Source organism: Mya arenaria, chromosome 12 (assembly GCF_026914265.1).
Source record: "Mya arenaria isolate MELC-2E11 chromosome 12, ASM2691426v1".
Taxonomy (NCBI): Eukaryota; Metazoa; Mollusca; class Bivalvia; order Myida; family Myidae; genus Mya; species Mya arenaria.
In genome coordinates this window covers 40,461,517-40,484,310 of record NC_069133.1, presented here as the reverse complement: position 1 = coordinate 40,484,310, position 22,794 = coordinate 40,461,517, and the positions used below count along the sequence as shown (strand labels likewise).

The window sequence follows — 22,794 nt, the reverse complement described above, 5'->3', positions numbered from 1 at the left end:
AAAATAGATAACTGTTTGGTACTAAATAACTTTAGTAAGGGTTGACAAATTGTGACCAAACTTGGTATGTAGGACATGTTTATAAGAGACTTTCATGGGATTGCCTTTGGGGTTCCAAGGGTCAAGGTCAAGGTCACTGTCACTAAAAATAGAAAAAAATAGTTGAAACAGAATCTCACAACAAAGGCTGAAGTTCTTCTGTCAATCATTTAAAACCTGGTGTTGTAACATTGCGGCGTTTCTTGTTTTTTTAATATGACTTTTTTATTGCTTTTGACAGGCACATATTACATCATTATTGTATTCATTTCTAAGAGAAAGAAGCGAATAGTCGAGCGCGCTGTCCTACGACAGCTCTCGTTTTTTAAATAATATATATAAAACACATGTACTATCAGAGATACAATTGTTACTCCCCTACCAACATTTCCCCTACCAATAATGTTGGTAGGACAATGTTCTGAGTGCAATCATATACATGCATGCACACTTCAAACATGATCTCTTGGCCCCAATTTCTCGAAACTTCTTAAGCTAATAACAGGCTTAAGTAGCTTATTTTAATAAGAATTTTTATAAGTGGAAAATGGTTTATTGTGATTATCATGAAAGAAGTAAATATAGCACAAATTATTGACACACAAAAATAGTGAGCTTAGCTTAATCCTGTTATAAGGGTTATAAAAAGTTTTGAGAAATCAGGCCCTGACTCTTTTAGTATGGGGTTAACTTGGCAGCCACCCTGGACATAAGACACTTTTCAATTACCTTTTTCCTTATTTCAGAGCATTGTTTAGGAATTTGGGTCGGATTCCAGAAGAGAGAGTTGCTCATCTTGAAAACACGGTGAAAAACTACTGTGGCGTCAAATCCTTGTCCGATAAATTGTTGAAAGATGCAATTGACATGGACACAAAGTATTTTACCCAGAATTTGTATTGAATTAATTTTCTTTAAGGTTTAAATGTTGTAGTAATTAAATGTTGTCTTTAAAGTTATTTTAAAACTGCTGAATCCGTTATTAAATATTTGTGGAGAAAACTAACTTATTGTTAAATGTGTGTGGAGTGAACTTATTTTAGTTGATAATGGTTTGTGGAGTGAACTTATTTTAGGTTATGATAGTTTGTGGAGTGAACTTATTTTAGTTGATAATAGTTTTAGGAGTGAACTAATTTTTGTTGTTAATAGTTTGTGGTGTGAACTTATTTAAGTTGATGATAGTTTGTGGAGTGAACTTATTTTAGTTTATGATAGTTTGTGGAGTGAACTTATTTTAGTTGATAATAGTTTGTGGAGTGAACTTATTTTTAAATTAGTTGATAATAGTTTGTGGCGTGAACTAATTTTTGTTGTTAATTTTTTTTGGATGAAGTAATTTTACAGTTTTAGACCGATTGTTCTGATACTTGATTAACTGACCACCTTTAAGTATGCTAGTGCTTAACATTATTTTCATGAGCAACAGCCAATTTGTTGAAGAGTAATGTGCCCTTTAACATAATTTATGCTTTCTATGGTTTTCGCTTTATAACTTAAGGGGAGTTGTAGTTTAAAGTTCATTATAGGAATTATTCTGTAACTTGACACACATGATGATCATGAAAGGAACTAGTGTTTTTTTTTATTCCAGGGTTCAAAATTCACAGTTTGTTCCCCACGGACAAAAAGTTGTACAGTTCTATATGCAGAAACATGGTGGACTATTGGAGTTTGAAAAACTGTGGCGAGTACATTTTGTGGAGGCCATGCAGCCACAGTTCCTTCCAGATCTGTGGGCAGTGGAACATGAACCTGAACAAATGATACCGGTCCTGGACGATTTGAATGGGTTTTGCAGCTTAGAAAAGGAGTGAATTCAAAGAAGGAGTGAATTGCCAAGGTTTAGCACTGCAGCAACCCTTAAAGATTTGTCAGACATATAGTTATTTATATGTGCAAATAGTGTATTAAAATGATAAGTCACTTTGCTTACGGTTATTCGATGTTTAATATTTTTGGGTCCAACTGTTACTAATTGTATGAACATTTTTGTATGATCATTAAAGGGGAGGAGATAGATTGGGATGGGGTGGGATTTGGTGAAAATGAGGAAGGGACCTACTTTTCTAATGCAGTTACATACCATACGAAGGCTCCTCAAGAACTTTTTACATATTTTTTTCATTTAACACATGTAGTATATACCATAAGTCAGAACACTGTAATTATTGTCATAGTTACAATTTGACAAGATTTTTCTTTAATAAATGAAGAGACTAAGAATGCTTTTGTTCAACAAATAAAAATAATCCCAATTTTTTTATAAGTCTTGAATTTCCAAGATATACGGTAGTTTCAAATAATTGACTTTAAAGTCCAAGATATTCTTTTTGCACATAAAAAAATCTGACCAACTTGAACAGTGTATGTATATTTGATCCGTCCAGTTTTAATGAACTACGGTATGTTATAATACTTGTATTATTTTAATGTCCCATTCTTGTTTGCAATATTTAAATTAATTTTATGTTTTAGCCACTAGGTCAAAAAAATTGTTGTTGTTTAATTGTTATACAGTTTTTATTGATTTCAATTTCAGTTATATAGATATGTTCAGAATTTTTGTAAAATTATGATTATTATGTGATATGGAGGATATTACATGAGTGTGTTTACCTGAAACCTGGTTATCAGAATGACGTATGTCGTTGTTCGGGCGGGCGGGTGGCGTCAAACTCACCTATGGTATCAAATAACTTAAGTTAGGTTTGACATGAAGTGACCAAACTAGGTATGTAGGAAGAGTCTATGGAGCCCTTTCATGGGATTGTGTTCTGGGCCCCTAGGGTCAAGTTCACGGTTACTGTCACTACAAATAGAAAAATGGTTGGTACTATATAACTTTTGTTAGGGTTGACATATTGCGACCAAACTTAGGTTATAGGAAGAATTTATGGAGACCTTTCATGGGATTGTGTTTTGGGCCCCTAGGGTCAAGTTCAAGGTCACTGTCACTAAAAATAGAAGAAGGTTGGTACTGAATAACTTTAGTTAGAGTTGACATATTTTGATCAAACTTGGTATATAGGAAGAGTTTATGGAGCCCTTTCATGGGATTATGTTCTGGGCCCATAGGGTCAAGTTTAAGCTCACAGTCACTAAAAATAGAAAAATGGTTGGTACTGAATAACTTTTTTTAGGGTTGACATATTGCGACCAAACTTAGTATATAGGAAGAGTCTATGGAGACCTATGATAGGATTGAGTTTATGGCCCTAAGTGAGATATTTTAGCTGTCAAAGTATGGTGCTAACAAACTGCATAAAGGAAACCTTTTCTGCATTGAGATTTTTAGGTTTAGACCTGAGTCAAGTAGATCTGTGTTTTGTCATGGATACCAAAAATTTAGAACATTAATTATATTGTTCTTTTTAAGTGAACATTCTTCAAGATTTCCAGACTATCATCATACTTACGAAAAACCAGAAAAAGTATATATATATTATATATATATTGTTATCAAGCCAGTTTGTAATTTATTTCTGACAGTAATTATATAATTTCATTATTTGTCTCAGAAATATGTATGTACACATGCCTTTTAGTAGACATTTAAATCATTAAGGTTCTATCATTCATAATCATGCTTGTATGTAAATAAGCAATGCCTGTGATACAAGATGTTAATAACCAGACTCGGCCCTGTTTCACTAAGATATCTTAGTCCTTAACCATATGCGGGTCGGTATAAAACGCAGCGATTTGCGCAGGCTGTGTTATGCAGGTTGGGTTTTTAGGGTATAAAACGCAGCGACGCAGCCAATATATATATATATAGGCAAAACACAGCTTTTTATAAAAATACATTCTTTCCATTTAGAAAAGCAAGAATATATTGATTTTCGTAACATTACATATTAAAACATTGATAGTATTGGCCAGACACAGAAACGTGTATTGCTAATTAGGTAAGTTTAATTTCGGAAGTATAAGATAGCTATTTGTTCCTAAAAGAAGCGTTTTACAGTTTTGTTGTTGTTTTGTTGTCAAATATATTATTTGAATTATAATTACACATTAAAATTGTTTAATGAATTCTGCAACTTCATAAATACCTCTGTCTTATGTTAATATTTTTTCAATAAATAGTGTTCATTTCTTAACTGTCTTTGTCAATATGTTATTTTTGTTAAGATTGCCACTTAATAAATGAATCCAAAGTTTGTTTGTTTAATTAATAACACTTAAACGCTGCAATAGTGCCATTAACATTTCCCCTATATGTCTATATTGGCTGCGCAAATAGGTGTGTTTTCCATGTTTGTCTATATTGGCTGCGCAAATAACTGCGTTTTCCCCTTTATGTTTATATTGGCTGTGTAAATTGCTGCATTTTATACCGACCCACCTTATGCTGCTAAAGAATGCGCCGAACAAGTTATGATTAAAATCTATGTGATAAATGTCCTTACGATATTTTTTATTGAAACACAGTTTATGCCATTAACAAGGTTATTGCTGGAAATTTACCATCTTAAGCCTTAGATCTTTATTGAACGGGGCCCTGAGCCATAGTAAGTGAAAATAGGTCTTGTTATTCATTTTTTTTAATGTCAGTTGTTGGTATCACTCCAAATATGTTTTACTGTAAAAAACTTTTACATAAAAATAAAATATGTCATCTATAATAGTAAAAATATGCTCTAAGCAGACTTGCTAGGTATCAAAATCCCACTGACTTTTCCAATATCCCCTATGAAGATAGGATACTGAAAGGGGCAAGCTCCCTATTAGGAAGTGGTTTTACTGATAAGGGCATAGCTTACATTGTCACTTAGCAGGGAAAGGGTTAAAAGTATCTTGAAAGTACCCATGGAACTGTTCCTGTTGTCTAGAGGTTAAGGCATCCGCCTATGGAGTGGGAAGTCGTGCGTTAAAAGTAAGTACAAGTAGCTCCCTTGCCTGGGGCTCGGCATTTAAAGGGTAGTGCTTGGTGTACCCTGTACTGGTTCAACTCAGGAAAGTTGTATCCCGTGTATCGGTGCTTTACACCGAGCACGTTAAAGAACCAAGGGGTCTCTTTGTAAAGAGCAAGGGTATCGCACCTGGATCTCTTGTATCTCACTCTGTTTGTTTTGAAGTCTTCCAATATCTGGATTTGACTGCGAATTGCTGTCACTTCTATCTCATGTCACTTATGGCATTTAAACACAAGTCGTGATTTGGGTATATTCTGTAATTATATGGTCTATATTTAGACCTCATATTTTTTATGCCAGTGGGTATGTAAGTTTTAATCTACATTTATTTACATGTTAACTAAGATAATTGATTCTTTAGAGGGAGAGAAAATGGAAAAATATATTACAGATTCTATTTTTTGTTTTTTGGAAATCAAGCCACTCAAATGGACACAATGATGTGGGGCCGCATCTGAAAGTAATTTATTGTGAATGAATATGATGTAGAAAAATAAAAACATAAAGTCTAACATCTAAAATAATTTTCTTTGAATTATTTTATTAATTTTGATAAATACTTTTGCTTTTTATAAATTTGCCTGTTTTGCAACATGTTTTCACATGCTGTTTACTATCACTATGTAATTGTTGAAAACCCATGTCAAGGGTTTTCTTCTTAATAAATTCTCTATGCAATTAATAAATTAATTTTGTACCAGCGTTTGGTTTTTAATTTATTTATGTTGCGTACATGTATACTGAAAAAAAACATTATCCTTCTTCAAATATATTATTAAATGAGTTGATAGGGATTTAAAAACCTACTGAGCGCAAAAAGATGTGTGACATACAAACCATATCAGTTTTAATTTTAAAAGCAAAATCACATTAGTTGGCAGTCAAATATTAGATTACGTAAATAAGTTGACTTGTGTTTAAGTCATGAGATGTATGTGGGAAAGCAGGATGAATCAAACTATACTGTTCAAGATGACAACCTCAAGATCACTATGCGGAGAATTTCATTGCTTTTTTTGTACATACTTGTAAATTACTGTTTGTTTTGTAACTTTCTTCATCGAAATTTGAGACCCAGATTCATATAATTTCAAACAAACCCTCATTCCACTCATTTTTCATATGAAATAGTATATATGCCCCCCCCCCCTTCATAATACTGTGTTAGATTATTAGTAAAACATATGAACATTTTTCAATTACTGAATCAAAAGCTCTTTGTGAACTTTCCAGTGACATTTCGTGACATCGGTGTAAATATGTGACTTTCATCTTTCATCTTTTCTAAAACATAATTTGTACCTGTATATATGTTTCAGTTAGTTTTGTTATTGTGTTTTTCTTGATGCATGTTTGGTGGGGCGCTATACACCCCATGCTCATGTTTGTTTTATATGAATAAATTTTATGAAAAAGAAAAAAAATGCGGAAATGGTCAACATAAGTGAAGTAAACATTCATCACTCAGAAGACATAATTGAACCAATCCTTGTTGCCCTTTATCCTCGAGTTTTGGCCTTTTATTTTATCTTTATTATTTAAGCTTAGTGTTGAAGACAAGCACAATAAAAAGCTGATAAGTATCCCTTTTGAGTCTGTGACCTGGGTTCCCTTTTTTTGCCAAGAAAGCACAACTGACTAGGTGAACACTCCTCAATAAATAAACACTTCTCACTATGTGAACCTTTAACTCAACAGCTGAACAAAGCTGACAGGTGAACACTTCACACTATGTGAACCTTACTCGACAGCTGAACAAAGCTCAATGATGAACACTTCTCAATATTTGAACCTTAATCACTAGCTGAACAAAGCTGAAAGATGAACACTTCTCACTATGTGAACCTTACTCGCCAGCTGAACAAAGCTGAAAGGTGAACACTTCTCACTATGTGAACCTTACTCGCCAGCTGAACAAAGCTGACAGGTGAACACTTCTCACTATGTGAACCTTACTCGCCAGCTGAACAAAGCTGACAGGTGAACACTTCTCACTATGTGAACCTTACTCGACAGCTGAACAAAGCTCACGGATAAACACTACTCACAGGTGAACACATCTCGCTAGGTGAACACTACTCACAACCCACTTGGTGAAACATTTGAAATATCACAGGAGTAATTGGATACATACCTTGAATTGATGGATAAAAGGGCCATCTAATGTGAACAATCGTATTGTAAGATCAATTTTTTGGGTTACTTATTATTGGCTGTAGCAAGATATACTTTGAAACAGAAAGTTTGGCTAGAAATATTACTCCATGCTTATTCAGATTTACAATTGCACTCTTTAATTTTGTTTTTTATACTCGCTTATTATTCAGTTGAAAATCGCGAACTTATGACATTTTGTCATATGCTCGTTGATAAAAAGGTCGGATAGACATATCAAATAATAGGTTATTTGATATCAACTAGAAACATCATGCAGGTTGTCCAGTTAGGGCAGTGGTAAGCACACTCGCTTCTCACCAAGGTGACCAGATTCAATTACAGGCCTGAGCGCATGCGAGTTTGATTTGTGGTTACCAAGCCGGACAAGTGGGTTTTCTCCCGATACTCCAGTTTCCTCCACAACACAAGACCACACTCTCAAAGAACATTGTGCCAATGAGAGTGACTTTGTATAAGTTGTCACAACTTTCTCCACAATTGTTGTAAAATATATAATGTATAAACTAACTCAAGACAGAGCTTGGATACAAATCAATGAGACATACATAACAAAGAAAAGATCTGTGATTTTAGTGATTTATTTCAAATGACATAATTGTTCTTGACACAAACAGTTTGAACACATGCTAGACAAAACATAATTCAAGCTCCAGTTAATACAACTATTCAAGAACATTTATGCCAATCATGACACAAATAACATGTAATTTTTTTATCTGGAAATCTTCTATGAGGAGCATTCAGTATGAAATGAGACAGAATCGATGATATTTCTGTTGTAGAAAAATACAGGAATTAGTTTGTATGATACTTTGCTTTGAATTTTTGCTGCCGGAAAATTCCAGAGAATTTGGTTGTACAACACTTTAAAGGAAATTTTAAGTGACAATTTGGTAAAACAATTTGAAGATATAGCATGACGACCATTAGGGTAAAATGACTGATGCACTTGTATTTTGTAGACAGTTCATTTTTTTTTTTTTTTCACTTTTCTAAACATTTATTTGGAAAATTTTACTATTGTATACATTTTCATTAAACTTCATAATTCTTCTCTTTTTTTTAAATATTTTGGGGGGCCTATTGAATTTGGTGCTGAATTTCCCATGCTTGTACACAAAGAACAGAAATCCACTTACTAAAGATTTAATTGCGTTAGATTATTGAAAAAGAATGTCCTTTTGAACATGAAAGTATTTCATGAAGAAAGAATGTCCTATTAAAAAATCTAAGTTGAAAAAGGGACATTTTTCTGTCAAAGATTGGTTGTTTGGTAACCAAAGTCAAACTTCACCTTTATTTTATGGTGTTGAACATGTGTACCAAAATTTATTAAAATACGTCAACCCTTTCATTAGTTATTGTCCAGACAAAACTAACTGACTGATAAGCCCACCAATCCTACGTATCCCCCAAACTTACTTCTGTGGAGTTATTATCATAAGCAAGCTTCAGTCCCATAACATACTGCATGTTCCTCATAGTTTCCTAGGAAATATATAGTGTTTGTAATAATTATATCTGTGATATTACATTAGTTCAAATTAACATTTCTTGTTTATTATGCAATTATAACAGAGGTCGGTATTCATGAAAAATCTTCAGTCATTTTCCTAGATTAAGTAATTTTCCTAAGTTAAGTAATTTTCCTAAGTTACTTGTTATATGGTACAATAACTTGAGACTATAATACATTATTTTTATTGAGTATATGGTACAATAACTTGATGATGGCTAAAATACATCATTTTTATTGAATATATTTATACGTTTAATTTAAAAAATAACGTACTTTTGTTTCAAATTGACTGGAGTTTTTTTAAGAAATCTACTTCAATTAGGAAATGACTTCAGATGTTTTTAAGAATACCACCTTCATGGGAATGTGAATTAATTGAGAATGTATAATGTAATTCAACAACCATAACCCTTAAAATAGTTGTTACTGGAATTGTTATTATTTAATATCGATAGATAATAATACGAACATACAATGCATACATAATTTTAGCAAGCAGTTATTCCACACACAGAAATACAGATCTAACAAAAATTGTCCTTCAAACAATTTATAAAGAAAACCATTAGCACTTAATGTTAAAATTCCAGAGAGAGAAAATCACTCACAGACAAATAACTCTACTGTAATTTGAATACGCACTTAACAATGCAGCTGAATGTCCATACTGAGAAAATTTAAAACAATAGATACAGGAAGTAAAGGTCACAAATGATAAATTTAAAATCAAATTGTAGAATCCCGGCATTTTAAATGGACTCGCTCACTGATTTTATGTCAGAAACATTTTTTTAAACTTAGTGGAATTTGAGCTATTTTCCTTACTTTATGTCCAAACACTAAACTGCAACTTGCTGATAGGCAATTTGAACATATATTTTTAAATCAAAATCTAAAATAATAAAAAATTCAAAAAGTGACTAACACTTTTAGGCAAAATAAAGCATTTTTTGTCATATTTAAAAAATAAATAAAAGACCTCTAATTTGAACTTGAAAAAATGATAAGCATTCATAGTAACAAGCATTGTGTTCACATGATATTAGTGTTTTCAATGTCTGAACCTAGGTATAACATGGGAAGGAGTTCCTTTAATGAATTAAAAGCAATAAAAAGAATTTACAACAAAAAGACGAAAACACAACAAAAAGGTCCCATCAAAGGCACTATACACTAACATCTTTGGTCTGACAAATTGTTTCAGACTCAGACCCAGAAAAGCAAAAATTCTAATAATGTTATAAAAATGCTATTACAGAAGCAAATATGGTCAAAATGGCTGTATCTGTATAAAAAAAAACGCTTCTAAAATCAAGCACACATCTTTTTGCAAAATTAGATATATTTTATTATTTTGAAACATTCAAGACTTCAATTTTCTGAGCCTGAGTCTGAAACTAAGACTCAAGACGTTAATGAAGGCGGCCTTGAAATAGATCATGGGTAAAATTGACATAAGGTGAAATATTACATAAAGAATTGAAAATTTAATGGCTGTGCCCATGTGAAAACATGAGTTGAAGGTCATTAATTCTTTAAGATAATTATCATTTAAGCAGAAGAAGTTGAAGATTTCTTTTATGCAAAATTAATACAGAAAACGAAACCATACAAGCTATGTAAGACCTTAATGCAGCTCAGCACGACTCAAGAGGTAGGAGTATTTCCTAGCTATCTGATAAAATACGAAGACCAGCTCCCTATTCAAGTAGATAGCAGAAAAACACTGGCAGATCAGCGTAAGACTAGCTAGTAAGTAATAGTACTTTAACACGAAAAAATTGCATACTGATCATAAATGCACACCTGATTTTAAAGACAATAAACCTAATGTGACATTATGTAATTTCACGGTTGCAGGTCTAAACGTCCCCAGGTTAAGATGTCCTATGAGAAAAATGTCACCATTTTGGTCAAAACATCCCCTCTGAAAATCAGAACGATCCCAGTAGCTTTCATTTGTGCTAATTTGATTTTAATTAACATAATAAAGAAAGAAATAATAACCAAATGTTAATAAAAAAATAAAAAGAACTGTCACAGGAATGCGACAAATTAGTTGAACAACTGAAAAAAAACCTTTATGAATCTAGTGACAGAGCAGTCTCATTATCCTTATTCATCCTTATTCTGACAGCACTTTTTCTAAATAATACAAAGTTTGACTGGCTTAAAATATTAAAATTGATAATCTCTTTAAAAAAATGTCAAAGCCGATACCTTATTATTCATGCATTTTTTTCCAAAAGCTGAACTTAATTCATAATGAGGCCAGACAATATATATTTTTAGATTCTCATCCTTACATGTTTCCACCTTTATTACATTAGATCCACTCTGGCCAAAAGTGGTAAAAAATCAAGAAAAATGGCGCATACCGGTAATTTAAATATACCACATGCTTTTTCATATAAAAAAGCAACAACTAAAGACAACACTATCGCATGATATTGAGCCTACTAGAATAATTAATATAATATTGCCAAATTGATTCACAAGTGTTGTAAAAAAGTTTAAATTAAAACATTTTTCTAAAATGCGGATGAGAAACTTAAAATCATTTTTCTCCGGCCTTCTTATTTTTTTTACACAATCATTTTCAGTAACTAAACAATTGAAAATATAAAATAGTGTATATTATGCCAATAATGTTTAAAAGTGAGATAATTATGTACCATAAGGTAAATGGAATAATCAACTATGTAGCCACACATAAATCAGCCTAAAATATATTTAATACATAACAACAAAGTTCAACAAATTTAGCAAAATATAACATTTATATTTTCATAAAATTTTGAGATTCAGAATAGTTAATTAAAGCTCATTATAAATCTGCCTTTTAAAAAATCCTGGCATTGAATAAATGCAATCCCAACAGCTCAGAGTGCTCAATCAGGACTCGTACTTAGAAATACAGACATATTATCTCTAATTTTAAAGCACATACATTTTAATCCACGTAAAACATCTTTTAATTCACATAAAACATCTTATATTCAATGTAAAAGAATAGTAAATGATTTCACAAATTCACCAATAAATATAGATCACAGACGGATAACAATAAATATAACATCTCAATCAACAATCAATCAACATAATACATGTATACATTTATGTTCAATATAAAAGGTATCATATTATTATTATAATACTTTATATGTACTGGTAGTATTAGTGGCACTTGTGCAATATGTGATATGATTTTTTCTGATCATCTTCCCCATTTATTTGGGGAGTCTCCCCCATTTATTTGGGGAGACATAAATACAGCGGATCACAAGTGTAAGGTATCAATTAAACTTGCAAAACAGTAAAGATTTGAAAATTAACAACAATGAAGTTTAAAAGGTTGTTAATTTTAACAAAGTTCTGAACAATCAACCTTATGAGTCCAAACAAACCCATACAGTTCTAATTGTTCAATCTGTCATCATACATGCCATATCCCCCGGTTGGGGGAAAAATGCCCCGGATTTCCGACCCATCCCCTGGTCCCCCGCTGGGGGATCCATTTCCGCTGGATTTTTTTTTTTAAACTAGCTTCAGGTTGATAGTGGAAAGCATCCATAATTTTATGAAATTCCATTAAGGGCCATGATGACTAAGTATTAAAATTATTGAAATAAGAGTGTGTTTCTACATTCATTTCTATATCATAAATGTAGATATTGTGCTAAATTTTCGCTGAGTAAAAATTCCCTGGTGTAATAATATCAAAATCCCCTGGATTTTAGACCAAAATCCCCTGGGAACCCTCTCCGAAATATGGCATGTATGTATCATTTGCATACAATCTTGGGCCATGATTTTGACCAGTCTCAACTCTTGAGATCAGACTCAAGTGGCAAAACTGCAAATCTTCATTTTATTGTAAACAATTCCTGCTAGTTGCATAATTATTGATGATTAAATCTGCTGAAATTTATTATTATTTAAAATTGTACAATGACATTTATTTTTGAAAAACAAATGAAATAAAGATGATTTTGGTAATTTAATAAAAGGGCTTTTCTGAATCAGAGTCTAGACATGGACTTGACACTGTTCATAACCATGTGGGCCCTGGTATTTACGAGAAAACCACTTGGCCACTGAAGAATGAAATCAATCTGGCTTTCATTCTGGGACAAAAAATGATGACTAGATTACAACAAATAGCGATTATATGATGACGAATGGATAATACGGACACAAATAAATGATGAAACTTTCTAGTATGATTCTTAAAACATAGAATGTATAAAGAAAATCCTGCTGAATCTGATATTAAAATTCAATTATGGCAAATGAAGTGGACGGATTACCTTTACAATGATTAAGTAATTCTGTGATTATTTCTTGAGAATTCCATGGTGAAATAAATCCTTTATGGCAGATAACATGGATGGTAAAATCTCTCACAATTGGTCATGAATAGATGGACGGATTCCATTACGACTAAAATAATCCCCACGCAACAGTTTAAATAAATGACACCCAAATCAAATCCCTTCATTCCAAGCTAAATACTGCATTCTGAATGGCTGGGATAGATGAAACAAGAATCAAAGCTATTAATTCATTCCAAGATGATTCCTTCGGCGTTCTGTATGGTAAGGATGTGTTGATTTTGGAGGACTTTGTGTTCTTATATTTTGTATTATATTTTGTATTAATTATTGCAAGAATGAATTTCACAAAAAAACGTCCTTCATTCCAAGCTGAATAAGTTAGTATTTTGTATGACTAGGATGAATGACACGATACGCTGACAGTTATTTATTCCAAGCTGAATAAATTAGTATTTTGTATGGCTAAGATGAATGACACAAAAGAATACTGACGGATATTCATTACTAGCCGCATCTGTTAGTATTATGTATAGTTAGGATGAATAACAAGGTAATCCACACTGAATGGTATCATTTCAGACCAAATCTCTGTGTTCTGTATGGCGAGTCTCATTTTATTTCGGAGGACCTTTTAACTGTGTTCCAGCCGTGATTATGGCATGTAAATGCATGACACCGAAAACCAAGCTGACAACTCTTCATTCCAAGCCGAATCCCTCTGCATTCTGTATAGCCAGGATGAGTTTATTTCGGAGGATTTTTTTACTCTTGTATTCCGGCAGCACCAGCTGGTTGAAACAAGTGTGGGAAGTCGGCAGTCTGAGAAAAACAACAACAGGTTTAACATGTACATAAGTGTCGATTTAAATAAAAGTTGAAATCTATTCTGTTAGCAAACACATTGTACGGGCTCCACTGCCACTCTGGGCGCATGGAAGTTTGGCTTGTCGGACAAGAGGGTTTTCTCTGAATACTTGCATATCACAAGGCAACAATCGTGCATAAAATCACAAAAGTGAGCATGATAATAACCGTATGTTGTAATCACTTGTTTCACAATCTTTGGTAAAGAAATAGGATTAAACTATTATATGAAACACAAAAATAACCTAATACTTACAAAATAATGTAAATATATAGCAAAATATATACAGGGTATACAGGGCTTTTCCATTTAAACATATAACCCATGGGGGGAAGGCACTTTTAAATTATGCTACCCCCCCTACAGAAGCAAATTTACCCTTGTGGGGTCCAAATAAGCGAAAAAAGACACGCACCTATATACTATTTAAATAATTGCCTTACCCCTGGGGGTAATATGTTTTACTGGAATATCCCACAGAATAATGTGCCTACAGACACATTCACTAAAAAATTGACCTCTTGAACCTAACCCCTTTGCACAAAAAAAAATTACTTTTAATGGAAGCAGACGGATTTAGAGGTTAACAAATCCAATTTATATTATTACAAGGGGTGGTAGCAAAATGGTGCTTTTTTGTTTCCTTATTTAACTAGAGATTGCTTTTTTGAAAAAGCGCTTGTCTCCCCTATTGTGTGGTCGTAGCTGAGAAAAAATAAATGATGGACATGAAATTTGTAACTTTGGACTGGAGACAAACCAACAGTGAAGTTTGGTTTATTCGATTATATTAAATAGTGAAGAGAAGAAAGTGTTGTTGATTAATCATGGAAAATGTAAACGAAGTTTGCATTGTATGAAGTTCCTGGGCGCAAGTGTTATTCAATTATTGATCGGAAACCATTTTTCAGCTCACAGTCATCGTGACCATGACCTTTTACCTACTGATCACAACATCAATAGGGATCATCTACATAACCAACTTGCATACCAAGTATTAAGTTCTTGGGTGCAAGTGTTCTTTAGTTACTGAGCGGTAACCATTTCTTCAACTCAAGGTCATGGCAACCTTGACCTTTGACCTACTGATCTCAAAATCGATAGGGGTCATCTACTAGTCATGACCGACTAGCGTACCAAGAATGAAGTTCCTGGGTACAAGCGTTCTTAAGTTATTGAGCAGAAACCATTTTTAAGGTCACCGCCAACGTATCATTTTTTACCTGAAGGTAACCTTGACCTTTGACCTTTTGATCTGAAAATCAATAGGGGTCATCTTCTAGTCATGAACAACTAGCTTACCAAGTATGAAGTTCCTGAAACCAAAGGATCTTTAGTTATTGAGCGGAAACTTTTTCTTCACTTCAAGGTCATGGCAACCTTGACCTTTGACCTAGTGATCTCAAAATCAATATGGGTCATCTTCTAGTCATGACCAACTAGCATACCAAGTATGAAATTCCTGGTTGCAAGCGTTCTCTAGTTATTGAGCGGAAACAGTTTCTTCACCTCAAGGTCACGGTGACCTTGACCATTGACCTACTGATCTCAAAATCAATAGGAGTCATCTACTAGTCATGAACAACTATGAAGTTCCTGGGTACAAGCTTTCTTTAGTTATTGAGCAGAAACCATTTTTAAGCTTAAGGTCACTGCCAACATAACATTTTTTACCTGAAGGTAACCTTGACCTTTGACCTTTTGATCTCAAAATCAATAGGAGTCATCTAATAGTCATGAACAACTAGCATACCAAGTATGAAGTTCCTGGACCCAAAGGATCTTTAGTTATTGAGTGGAAACCGTTTCTTCACCTCAAGGTCACGTTGACCCTGATCTTTGACCTAGTGACCCCAAATTCAATAGGGGTCATCTACTAGTCATGACCAACTAGCATACCAAGTATGAAGTTCCTGGGTCTAAGAGTTCTATAGTTATTGGGCGGAAACGAAGTGTGACGTACTGACTGACTGACTGACAGACTGATGGACTGACTGACGGACAGGGCAAAAACAATATGTCTCCCCATGAATGGGGGAGACATAAAGATATTACACGCAAATGATTTTTACATGGAAGGTCACCACGACCTTGACTATTGACCTTGTTACCCCCAAAACAATTGGGATCATCTAGACATCATGACCAACCTCACTTCAAAGTTTGGTGAACCTAGATCAAAGCATTCTCCTGATATTGCACGGAAATATTTTTTTACATTAGAGGTCACAGCGACGTTGACCTTTGACCTTGTGACCCCCCAAAATATAGGAGTTTTCTAAACCTCATGATCAACCTCCCTTCCAAGTTTGGTGAACCTAGGTCAAACCATTCTCAAGATATTGAGCGGAAATGTTTTTTACATTGGGGGTCGCCGCGACCTTGACCTTTGACCTAGTGACCCCAAAAACAATAGGGATCTTCTACACCTCATGACCAACCTCCCTACCAAGTTTGGTGAACCTAGGTCAAACCGTTCTCAAGATTTTGAGCAGAAATGTTTTTTATATTGGGGGTCGCCGCGACCTTGACCTTTGACCTAGTGACCCCAAATACAATAGGGATCCTCTACACCTCACGACTAACCTCCCTACCAAGTTTGGTGATCCTAGGTCATGCGGTTTTCCAGTTATCGATCGGAAACGAAGTGTGACGTACAGACGGACTGACGGACTACCGGACTGACGGACAGGGCAAAAACAATATGTCTCCCCCAGAGAGGGGGAGACATAATTAATGAAACAACATACCGATTAGACACTACACACAGATTAGACACTACATACAGATAAGACACTACATACAGATTAGACACTACATACAGATTAGACACTACATACAGATTAGACACTACATACAGATAAGACACTACATACAGATAAGACACTACATACAGATAAGACACTACATACAGATAAGACACTACATACAGATTAGACACTACATACAGATAAGACACTACATACAGATAAGACACTACATACAGATAAGACACTACATACAGATAAGACACTACATACAGATTAGACACTACATACAGATAAGACACAACATACAGATAAGACGCTACATACAGATTATAGACGCTATACATACAGATTAGACACTACATACAGATTAGACACTACATACAGGTTATAGACACAACATACAGATAAGACGCTACATACAGATTATAGACGCTATACATACAGATTAGACACTACATACAGATTAGACACTACATACAGATTAGACACTACATACAGATAAGACACAACATACAGATAAGACGCTACATACAGATTAGACACTACATACAGATTATAGACACTACATACAGATAAGACACTACATACAGATTATAGACACTACATACAGATAAGACACTACATACAGATTATAGACACTACATACAGATTAGACTACATACAGATTAGACACTACATACAGATAAGACGCTACATACAGATTAGACACTACATACAGATTAGACACTACATACAGATAAGACACTACATACAGATTAAAGACACTACATACAGATAAGACACTACATACAGATTATAGACACTACATACAGATTAGACACTACATACAGATTAGACACTACATACAGATAAGACACTACATACAGATTATAGATGCTACATACAGATTAGACACTACATACAGATTATAGACACTACATACAGATAAGACACTACATACAGATTAGACACTACATACAGATTAGACACTACATACAGATAAGACACTACATACAGATAAGACACTACATATAGATTAGACACTACATACAGATTAGACAATACATACAGATAAGATACTACATACAGATTATAGACACTACATACAGATTAGACACTACATACAGATTAGACACTACATACAGATTAGACACTACATACAGATTATAGACACTACATACAGATAAGACACTACATACAGGTTAGACACTACATACAGATTAGACACTACATACAGATTATAGACACTACATACAGATAAGACACTACATATAGATTAGACACTACATACAGATTAGACACTACATACAGATAAGATACTACATACAGATAAGTCACTACATACAGATTATAGACACTACATACAGATTAGACACTACATACAGATAAGACACTACATACAGATAAGACACTACATACAGATTAGACACTACATACAGATTAGACACTACATACAGATTAGACACTACATACAGATAAGACACTACATACAGATTAAAGACACTACATACAGATAAGACACTACATACAGATAAGACACTACATACAGATTAGACACTACATACAGATTAGACACTACATACAGATAAGACACTACATACAGATTATAGACACTACATACAGATAAGACACTACATACAGATTATAGACACTACATACAGATTAGACACTACATACAGATTAGACACTACATACAGATAAGACACTACATACAGATTATAGATGCTACATACAGATTAGACACTACATACAGATTATAGACACTACATACAGATAAGACACTACATACAGATTAGACACTACATACAGATTAGACACTACATACAGATAAGACACTACATACAGATAAGACACTACATACAGATAAGTCGCTACATACAGATTATAGACACTACATACAGATTAGACACTTCATACAGATAAGACACTACATACAGATAAGACACTACATACAGATTAGACACTACATACAGATTAGACACTACATACAGATTAATATCATCATGTCGTGATATTTTGAAGGTCATCTCTGCCATGCCTCCTATCGGTACCCGATCGCTTCCCGTCGTAAACATGAGCAAGCTCTTCTGAAGGGGCTTGGCCAAGCTTAGAACAATGTCCCAAAAACTCCTGAAATATAACGCAGTGGTAAAATTAATGTTATCCTGTCATATCCGACCTGCCTTTTGTGGGCACTTGGTCAATTTCGGTCCAAACATTAGCAGGCTTTTCTAAAGGAGCTGAGCCCAGCTGAGAAAAACTTTTAGAGTATAAATGAGTTAAAAGACAATATATTGTTCCACTTTTCCATGTATATTTTTAACTGAATCCTATCATCTGTCATAAAATAAACGTTTTATTTTAAATCTGCACTCTCACAAATTTACCGTTTTGACAACTTTTTTTGTCTTGGAATGAGCCAATTTTTGCGTAAATATCTGCAAACCAGTAATATAAGACTGCCCACAAAAGATCACAGATTTTCATAGTTCCATTCTTAAATTAATGTTTTATAGCTTAGAACGTTACTGTTTAAGAAAAATGCATAAAACATCAATTTTTAAACTTATGTATGAACATCTGCAATCAGATTTCTTATCAGCGGTCTTATATTATTGGTTTACAAAAAGTAAAAAAAGATGTCAAAACATTCCATCTGTGAGAGTGCAGCTTTAAAGAAAGTTATGATATTATCCTAATACCAAAATCTTATTTTGAAGACAGAAATATTTTTTAAAGACTAATAATACCTTATTGGGAAGACTGAAATATAGAAGTCCATCTTTTGAATACTCGAAAGTGCTTGTCTAAATCTAATTTCAGGGATGTAAATCCAAAATACATTTTATGAAGACTAAATTCATAGTTTTAAATACAACTCACTTTATCAGAGGATGTGCGGGACCGTAGCCGTCATAGACAGTGACTTTTTTCAGCTCATTCATGTCGAGACGCGGGTTACCACAGACTAACATATCGATTTCCTCTGGACGCAGCATCTGCAACAATCAATAAAATTAATATATTCCTTTTTTGTTTTAACACAAAAGTTTCCACAGAAAACATAAACATTATCTAAAAAAAATATGTTTCATTAATAACCTAAGAAAAAGCTAAGCTTAACTAAGCTAAGAAAAGCTCAGCTTAACTAAGCTAACCCCTAACCCCCTCCGCATAGCTTAAATAAGCTATGAAAAGCTAAGATGGAAAATCCACGAAGTACTAACAATAAAGGCATAATATGAACAGACGGGTTGAATACAGTGATTGAACATCATAAACTGCTAAAATGCTGACTGTGTACTCAATACAGAAAACTCAGCTAAGCTGAAATGCTAGATTTTTTGATTTTTTTTTGAAGTTTTTAAAATCAGAGCATTTGATGCACAAACTGTGTGGAAATAATGGAAGAAGGCTTTGAACTGTAGAAACACTTGATAAGATCAGCTAAGCTAAGCTTAGATAACATGGGATCTCTGGGAGTAACTACAATGAGGACATTTGATGCACAAACAGTGTGGAAACCAAGGTAGAAAAGGTAGAAGACTACGGGCTGTACTAAAAGGCTGACCAGGGAGCTGACCATATAGAAATAGAGGGAAAAGTCTGACCAAGTTGAAAAAGGCTGACCAAGAAAATAAAAAATTGATATGAAAAGATTTTGAAGTTTTCAGAAAGCTTCGACAACATGGAATCCTGGAAGTACTTACAATGAGGGCATTTGATGCGCATACGGTGTGGAAACCATGATAGAAGGCTTTGAACTGCTGGAACACGGACTTGTTAAGGACCCAGTCCACATATAGGTCAACATACTCTGAAAATGAATTTATAATGTTTAAAAAAATGTCTATGTATTTTATTTGCAAATATTTAGTTTACTAACAATATGTTCAAAAGTCTTTGAAGTTTGATAATAAATACTGAAACAAATGTGGTTTAATTCCTGATTTGAAAAAACAAAAACTTATGTCGAACGGTATCATTACTTTCCAGGATATTTCACGACAATTCTAACAAACAAACCATGAGCTATACAGTGCATGTTAGGAATGTTTTAGCATACCTTGTCTGTTTTCAGCTGTTACTGGAATGTCTGCTCCTCCTTCCTTTAACTCATACGTGTTCACTTTTCCATAACATTCCTGGGACACCTGCAGACAGTAGAACTTGTAGTTTATGGATTGCATTATGGGAAATCTGTAGTTTATGGATTGCATTATGGGAAATCTGTAGTTTATGATTTGCATTATGGGAAATCTGTAGTTTATACATTGCATTATGGGAAATTTGTAGTTTATGGATTGCATTATGGGAAATCTGTAGATTATGGATTGCATTATGGGAAATCTGTAGTTTATACATTACATTATGGGAAATCTGTAGTTTATGGACTGCATTATGGGAAGTCTGTAGTTTATACATTCCATTGTGGGAAATTTGTAGTTTATGGATTGCATTATGAGAAATCTGTAGTTTATAAATTGCATAATGCTAAATCTGTAGTTTATGGATTGTATTATGGGAAGAAATGGGTAGATAAGGGATTGGGAAATCTGTAGATAATAATCTGCATTCTCAGAAATTTGTACCTACCCGAATGAAGTTATTTAAGGGAAGTCTTAACTTACTGAATTACATTAATGGAAATAAGCAGATAATTGAATATTGCATTATGGAAAATTTATGAATGCACTGTAAAAAGTAATGAACTCTTAACCTCTTGAACAGTCTACAATTACGCTTTACGCAGTTTTACCTGAAAGTTCATGCAGAAGTCATCTTCAACATTTCCCGTGTATTCCAGCAGATCTGTCAGACCTTTGGCTACATCCTGTAATGGCATTATAAACATATAACATATTTTTGTTTCATGAGTTCACAGGTAGTGAGCATTTGGTGTTATCTTTTTTGTACCTTTTGTCTTTTTTTTTATGAAAACAAACACAGCCTTGAAATCTCACAATATTAGAGTTGTCATGCCAAGGAACTGAATAATTAGTTCAAGCTAAACACCAAATGGAGGAACGACCTTCTTACAATGCTTGTGCTGTCACACCCACTATGACTTTGACATTGTTACAGGGAACCACACAGCTACTGAGTAGCTTCTTGTAGCAACAAGGCGGGAACCAGGACACTCAACCACTTCCCTTAGCAACCAGTACCCTGATGGTTACTGTTACACGGAACCGCAAGGATAGTAAGAAGCTTCATTTAGCAATAAGGTGGGCACCAGGGCACTTCACCACTTACTTTTTGAGCAGTTTTTAAGTCCCGCAAGGTTGTGGTGTCACGCCCACTGGTACCGTGGTATTGATATAGGGTGCCACTTAACCACTTACCGGATGTACAGTCTTCAAGTCCCGAAATGTAAGTGCTGTCACACCCAGCGGCATCCTGGGGTTGTTACAGGGAGCCACAGGGGGACTGAGTAGCTTCTTGAAGCAACAATGGAGGAACAGGTTCACTTAACCACTTACCAGATGTACAGTCTTTAAGTCCCGCAACGTTAGTGCCGTCACACCCACAGGTACCCTGGGGTTGTTATAGGGAACCACAAGGGAACTGAGAAGCTTCTTGTAACAATAAGGCTTAACCACTTACCGGATGAACAGTCTTCAAGTTCCGCAATATAATTGCTGTCATTCCACCATAACCCTTCGGATGTTTTAGCAAACCAAAGGGGGACTGAGTAGTTTCTTGCAGCAAAAATGGAGGAACTAGGTAACTTAACCACTTATGGAGTGGACTTGTAACTTAAAACCACTTACCGGATGAACAGTCTTCAAGTCCCGCAACGTTAGTGCCGTCACGCCTACCGGTACCCTGGGGTTGTTATAGGGAACCACAGGGGGACTGAGTAGCTTCTTGTAACAACAAGGTGGGAACCGGAGATCCAGGATAATACTGTTGTACACCGCTAGGCCCATCAACTGGGGGCGGGGTTAAGGATCACAATGTGAATAGAATAGAAATCAAAAAGTAAAAGCTTGAAAACAGAAATGCATTGAAGGAGTCTGTTTTTTTTAGTACCATTAGAAATATAGTTTATATAATCAATCATTGTAACTTGATAACAAATGATGAATTTGAACTCGCATTATAACAATATTTTATGGTTCATCTTTCCCCAAAAATCATACTATGACTGTATTTAATTCTTAGAACTTTTTCATTCATTATCATACCAAGTCCTTGCTGG

General features: G+C 34.2%; 2 protein-coding genes across 5 annotated transcripts in view; one reads left to right on the top strand and one right to left on the bottom strand.

The window, feature by feature from the left end:
- The window catches only part of LOC128210234 (exonuclease 3'-5' domain-containing protein 2-like), a 38,530-nt gene extending 32,159 nt beyond the window's left edge, over positions 1 to 6,371 (top strand). For all 3 annotated transcript variants that reach the window (XM_052914445.1, XM_052914444.1, XM_052914446.1), the window contains 2 exons: positions 786 to 917; positions 1,634 to 6,371. In XM_052914445.1, coding sequence (XP_052770405.1) covers positions 786 to 917; positions 1,634 to 1,856 — 355 coding nt within the window. In that variant the 3' untranslated portion in view covers positions 1,857 to 6,371. The remainder of the gene's footprint in view (positions 1 to 785; positions 918 to 1,633) is intronic.
- Positions 6,372 to 7,712: 1,341 nt separating this feature from the next.
- Positions 7,713 to 22,794, bottom strand: part of LOC128212241 (probable E3 ubiquitin-protein ligase HECTD2) — a 44,503-nt gene continuing 29,421 nt past the window's right edge. For both annotated transcript variants that reach the window (XM_052917600.1, XM_052917601.1), the window contains 7 exons: positions 22,364 to 22,525; positions 21,349 to 21,423; positions 20,656 to 20,743; positions 20,300 to 20,406; positions 19,473 to 19,588; positions 18,579 to 18,719; positions 7,713 to 13,814 (listed from right to left, as the gene is read on the bottom strand). In XM_052917600.1, the coding sequence (XP_052773560.1) occupies positions 13,694 to 13,814; positions 18,579 to 18,719; positions 19,473 to 19,588; positions 20,300 to 20,406; positions 20,656 to 20,743; positions 21,349 to 21,423; positions 22,364 to 22,525 (810 nt within the window). In that variant the 3' untranslated portion in view covers positions 7,713 to 13,693. The remainder of the gene's footprint in view (positions 13,815 to 18,578; positions 18,720 to 19,472; positions 19,589 to 20,299; positions 20,407 to 20,655; positions 20,744 to 21,348; positions 21,424 to 22,363; positions 22,526 to 22,794) is intronic.